The sequence below is a fragment of the Lactuca saligna genome, chromosome 9 (genome assembly GCF_052625555.1).
Source record: "Lactuca saligna cultivar CGN05327 chromosome 9, ASM5262555v1, whole genome shotgun sequence".
NCBI lineage: Eukaryota > Viridiplantae > Streptophyta > Magnoliopsida > Asterales > Asteraceae > Lactuca > Lactuca saligna.
In genome coordinates this window covers 10,840,184-10,846,506 of record NC_136425.1, presented here as the reverse complement: position 1 = coordinate 10,846,506, position 6,323 = coordinate 10,840,184, and the positions used below count along the sequence as shown (strand labels likewise).

Below are 6,323 nucleotides of genomic sequence, written 5' to 3'. Positions count from 1 at the left end.
TACTCATTAATATCTTGCACACTGTACATATTTTCCTGATTGTTGAATTTTCATATTTGTTTACATAATGAAGATGTGTAACACAAGTTTTGGGTATGTTCCTTTTAAGCAATTTGAATATTTTGGATGTTGGATCTCTGGTGGCCACGGCAGGGTGATGGAGTCCCATGGCATGACCATGGCCAGAGTTTTTGTGGACTTTAAGTTAGCATAACGGTGTGACTGTTGTTTAATGACAACCCCTAATCCGACGGTTGAGCCCCTATTTAAGGGAATGTGATGGCTAGGGTTGCCCTTCCTCAGCCTCATTCACTCTCCCTTAGCCTCCAAGAGTAAAATGCTAGCCTCAATTGCTAATCTTTGAGTTTTTATGTGTTTTGTTGGTATTTTAAAGAAGAAGAATGCATCTTTGAGCTTGGTTTCAACAAGTAAATCTTCCCATCTACCTTAAGCACATTTCTGGACTCTTGTAAGTCCCCAAGATCTAATCTTATGCTATTTATCTCTAGATCTAACTCTTTGGTCCCTAAGTCTTCATGACGTGAGAAATTGGAAGGTTGAATCTCATAAAGTTGGCAACTTTATGCATCCATGTGATCATTCTAGTGTTATATGTTCCAGAGAGGATCTATGTAGTTTTTGGTTCCATGCTCAAGTGTAAGTCCTAATTGCCATGTTTTTGACCTAAAAATGGAAGGGACATGCATTGGACATGCATATCCATAAAGCTATGATTTTTAGGGCTTGTTAAGAGTAAGAAACCCTTCTGGAAACTTTGGGTGAGCAACTATAGAGATTGGGTTCTTAATGAGTGTCTTGATTATTTTAGTCATCTTTAAGGAATTAAGGTTTGGGATATTGACTTGTTAGGGTGTCTTGATGGATAATGTTGGAAACTTTATCCATCAAGATCATGGGAATTGCCAGATCTGAGCTTTGGAGCTCTTGAAAGCGTAGGAAAATGGCTTAATGGATTAAGCTGTTCAAACCAGTCCTCACGGCATAGCCTTAGGTTGCCACGACGTGACAACTGGGTAGGAACCTATCTGCTTTGTCATTTAGCAACCATGGTGTGGCATTGGAAGTAGACTTTTGACTTTTGACCGTTGATCCTTAACTTTGACCAAGTTTGACTTTAGGTCATTTAGGGTATTTTGAGTAGTAGATTGAGTCTTGCTCTTTGTATGTTGTACAGGTGACCGTAGAGCCGGTATTTGGAGCAACATTCAATTCAACTATCTTTCAGACATTGAGGTGAGTTTTCATCATTGAACTCGTGGGTCGAATGCACCAATGTCGGCCACTTGGTTATGCAGCATGTTATATGGGATGATGATATGTTGATTATATATTAGTCTGGTAGATATGTATGATTAGTGTATTCTCTGTTAGTTATATGTTAGAGTGATAGATTTGTATGATTACCTATACTTGTTGGCTTTTGGTTATCATTACATATGTCGACATGTTACTGTTTTGTTGCGGTGAGGTGGTCTTACTTGGTACTGAAGCCCAAGATACTCGGGCGGTCCAGTTAACATTGTAGGCCCAAAGCAGCGGTCCATCCTTATGTTGTAGGCTCTGGAGCGGTCCAAACTATTGTAGGCCTTACGAGGTGGGCTGGTCGAATGTAGGCTTGGTAGAGCAGTCCAGGCACACTGTAGTCCTTGCGAGGCAGTCCAGACAAACTGTAGGCTTTTATATATGCATGCATTGTATATGGTTGAGTGTGGTCTATTTTGGGGGAAACTCACTTAGTTTTGGCTTACAGTTTGATTATAAGGTTTCAGGTCCTTTAGAGGACAATGGCAAGGCGAAGGTGTGATTGTACACATATTCCAGGATTTTATATGAGTTATGATTTTCAGATACTATGATTCATGTTTATACTTTTGAGAAACTATGTTTTGATGTAACTTATGGATTTTAGAATCGTTTAAAAATGAAATTTTACTTATGATTTTTGGGACATTACAAGATGTTATATCTCTTTAAAACATTTGACAATGTTTTGGTCATACCTTGCATTATTACATCCTTTCCCTCAACCTCGACCTCTCGTGTAATGTTGGCAACTTGAGTTAATGAATTTCTAAAATTGTATTTTTTAATAAAAGATTTAGGTAAACTTGAATTAATCTTAGGAGTTCAAGTAATTCATATTCCATAAAATGTTTGTTTGATAAAGAGAAATCATTGCTTAAAACTTCTACATGAATACATACATACACACACACACACACACACACACACACATATATATATATATATATATATATATATATATATATATATATATATAGAGAGAGAGAGAGAGAGAGAGAGTCAAGATCAAATAAGAAGGAAATTTTTTATAGGAAGTTAAGAAATTTTTTATATACATACTTTTTTAGGAAAAAAATGAAATGAATCATTAGATGATTCAAAAGTAAGATGATTCACAAGAAAAAAATCCGGAAAAAACACTTTTATGATTCATTTTTAGGTAAATCAAGAAAAAAATTCACTTTTATGACAATTTTAGTGAATATCAACAAAATCATCGTAAAAGTGAATCATCGAAATGTTTTTTCGGGATTTTTTTTTGTGAATCATGTTATTATTGATTCATCTAATGATTCATTTATTTTGTTCGCTAAAAAAATAAACCGAAAAAATTTTTTATTACCTTCCTATACTGTAGGACACTAGGATTGTATGTGCTTGTAGTCTTTGTGATTTGTGTTGTATGTATGTATGTGTACCTGTGTGTCTGTTTGCTATATGTATGTGGGTTGAAATTTACCTGGGTGAAATAGAGGGTTCCTTTTATGCTTTAGTCAATAACACCTTAGAAGGTCCAATGAAGATGATTTGGCAAGACTACTACATCCAAGGGAAGGGAAGAACGTGGTGGATTTCTACGTATGACAGTGACAACAACAAATCCACTCACCTGGAAAGGGAACAAAACTACAAAACAATGTTCTCTCTGGCTCACTTATGCAAAAAGAAGGATCTTCTGCTCATTTAGCCATACACAAGATTTGCATTACTAAAATGTAGTTTTGGTCGAGTGAAGCCGAGTCATGCCGTATGAATTTAACCGGATCCTGTTAAACTTTGGAATTATGTAACTATGAGATCTGTTTTTCAATAAAAAAAAATAGCTAACAAGCTAAGTTCAGAAAAGAAGTCAAAACTATACATATATTTGATACAAATATTGATCTATAGAAGATGTTACGTATAGTTGAATCCTATTTAACTTTATAAGAATAAGTCAAATTGTTAATTCTGCATCTCTATCTTGTGCATGTAATTCGGAAGATCTTGTTAAGATGCACCTCCATATCTGCATCTTTTTTTTGACATGTAAGTTTTCACGAATAATAAGAACCATCGACACCAGAAGAGCAAAAGCCATTGTCACACCACTGATAAGAAAGAGGCCCCGAAACCCATAAAGATTCAAGATTTTTGGTGAAGGGGAAGAAAAATCCTTTGAAATCACTGTAGACTGACGTTTTAACCATTTATCCTCTAATGCTTTCAATGTCCCATGTTCCCGCATCTTTGCTATCTCAGTCGACATCTCTCTGACCAAGGGTGAACCTTTCTGGAATGCCTGCAAACTTAGCTACATCAGCCACGTAAAGAGGATCCAAATAGAGTTATGGAAGAAGACAAAAATATTAAGACTCTTATATATATAGAGTACACTTACAAAGCCAAAACCATTGGTGGTGGATGCTGTTGAGATCAAGGAGAAGTCAGAATCCGGATACATTGAAAGGACTGTTTTGATGTAAAGGATCTCATCAACGATTGCATCAACACTTCCACTTGTTAATGCTTTCGCGTAGGCCTCAGGTGTGTATAGTTTCTCTATTTTGGTTCCCCCAAAGTTCAAGTTGTTAAAGACAACTCCTCCTACTGAAGAAAGACCCAAGAATCCAACAGAGGTCTCCTTCATTGCAATCTGTTGTACAGTTAAAAGTGAACTCAGTGTTGCAGTGTAACTTGATGTGAGCACAAGCACCACGAAAACCCAAACCGTGACCACAAATCTTGAAAGATTACTTTGCAACTTCTCCCCTGCAGTATAAAATCACCAAGTTTTTGTGGGTGTTTGCTAGAAATCCGAAGATTGATATTAATGCTCAAAAGATCAAATTTTTTAGTAAATTGAGATAAGAGAAAAGAGTTATGAAGCTTACTGTGAGCATAAACAAGGGTCGAAAAGGCAAACCAGAGGGTTATACCAATTTGCTGTTTTGCTGAACCTTGAAATTCTTTGTTTGTACGATGTTCGATAAACCAAATGACAAATCCCAAAAAGAGAAAGAAACAAGCACTTGTGATCCAAAGATCTGCACTAAGAGGATCTAAAAAGATCCATATGCTTTTCTTGGGGTTGTGGGCTATTGTGCCAATTCCCAGATCAGTGAAGGGCAATGTGAAGTCCACATAGACAGATCTATTTGCTGTGATTGTTATATCCCCAATAACAGCATCATATTCCTGATACAATCCGACATCACATTAGCAAAAAAACAATCTAACTTAATTTTCTACAAATAATGTGACAAAGTGTCCTTATTACTACAGTTTTTGCTCAAGAAAGACACAAACCTTGAAAGAGATTTTGTCGATTAGATCATTGTAACTACGGCCATCCTTATAAGGGTAAGGAACAATATCAATCCCTACTCCATAGTCTAAGGCATTAAACGCAGCATTGAAAACATCCCAACAAAATCCACTCACACCCGATTCATTTGTTCTTGGGTCAACAGTAAGTTGTACTAAATTCGGGAATGTGCTGAAATCTGGAACCAGAATTCTCAGTTTCTTGCTATTCGTTTGTAGAACCCTACGTTTTGAAAAGGTTGCAGTCCCACCTGGCCACATGATACTTTCCAAGTTGTGATTTGAAGAAGAATTTCGTTTTCCAATTTCTTTCACAAACTCACCATTCGTAGACATCATCATCCAGAACCCTACCCTCCTACCACCTTTACCAATCACATTTACAACTTCCATGGCTTTGGAGGTGCTCCTCCCATTCATAAGACTGAATTCACCACCTAAACCATGGAACTTGACTCTTAACATCTCATCCAAAAGTGATGCACGGATTGATGAAGACATGCCAATTAGGGTTGTATGTTCCTTCTCAATAGCCATGGCGAGTGCATAAACTGCATCATATGCCCATATACCATTAGGATCTACCTCCTTCAACTCCATAAAAGGGTTCAAAGAATAATGTTCCTTTCTCCATTTCGAAACAAATTCGTGAAGCTCCCTTGATGCAGGAAAATATGATCTGAAACCCACAGCCCCCTGCATCGATTCGATTGCTTCAGCATCCATGGAATCCAGGTGGTTGGTAGTCTTGCTTGTTACAATCCACATGTATCCTTCACCCATCATGCCCAGCTTTTTTGCCCTGGAGAAAAGATTGGATGCTAAAGAAGGGGTTGTATGCATGACATACACCATGGGTTGCATAGTTTGAAGCTTAAGAAGCTCTTCCATGATTTCTTCATGGCTGGCAGAGGTTGAAATTAGGCTTGTAAATGTCACGTGTATGTTTTTCTCTTGGAATGCACTAACCATATAATTAGCCATTTCTCTCCCGTTTGCAGTGTCCTCGCAGATAACTACCAAATTCTTTGCTTTAAATGATTCTACCATGGAAGCAATGCCTTTGAACTGAGTGGTTTCATCTTGTGCAATTCGAAGAAGATTAGGATTCTGATTCAAAAAGGGAGTTGTTGAAAATGAAAGAATCGGTACGTTAGCTTTGTCTCCCAGTTCCAAAACCTCCAAGGATCTTGCTTCGGCCTTTGATTCTGGACCTATTATCGCTTTCACTTCAGTGTTTTCTAAAAGATCCAGAGCTGAATGTCCATGATCGATATATTAACATTCAAAATTAAAAGTATTCTAAAAAAGAGTATTTTTTTTAAAAAAAAAGATAAAAAGATAGTACCAACAGACAAGGCACGCAGTGGTTCTCCTTTGGTATCCCTGGTTGTAAAAGCTATTCTTGTTGTGTAGTGAGGATTGGATGTGTAAAAGTCAGAAATAGCCATGGTGATGCAACGAGAAATGACCTTCCCTTCCCATGATTCCATGTCAAGAATCACTCCCACTTGTACTTCCTTGTAAGTTGGATCTTCATGTGCTGTTGAAAGGCTTTGAAAGCTAAGCAACATCAATATCAGAAATGGAAAGAACCTGCTACCCGCCATTTGCAACACAAAGTTTAAGTTTCCTGCAGCTAACTCTTGGTTTATCAGGAAGACATATTAAGTAACACTATTACAAGTGAA

The 6,323-nt window shown here is 37.2% G+C and overlaps 1 protein-coding gene across 1 annotated transcript; it reads right to left on the bottom strand.

Annotated features, from left to right (window-relative positions):
* Positions 1–3,147: 3,147 nt before the first annotated feature.
* Positions 3,148–6,323, bottom strand: LOC145015976 (glutamate receptor 1.2-like). The gene is made up of 5 exons (XM_078974431.1): positions 5,981–6,323; positions 4,615–5,888; positions 4,200–4,503; positions 3,707–4,077; positions 3,148–3,607 (listed from the first exon to the last, which is right to left on the bottom strand). Exons 1-5 carry the CDS (start codon positions 6,240–6,242, stop codon positions 3,263–3,265), a joined length of 2,556 nt encoding a protein of 851 aa, XP_078830557.1. The 5' UTR covers positions 6,243–6,323; the 3' UTR covers positions 3,148–3,262.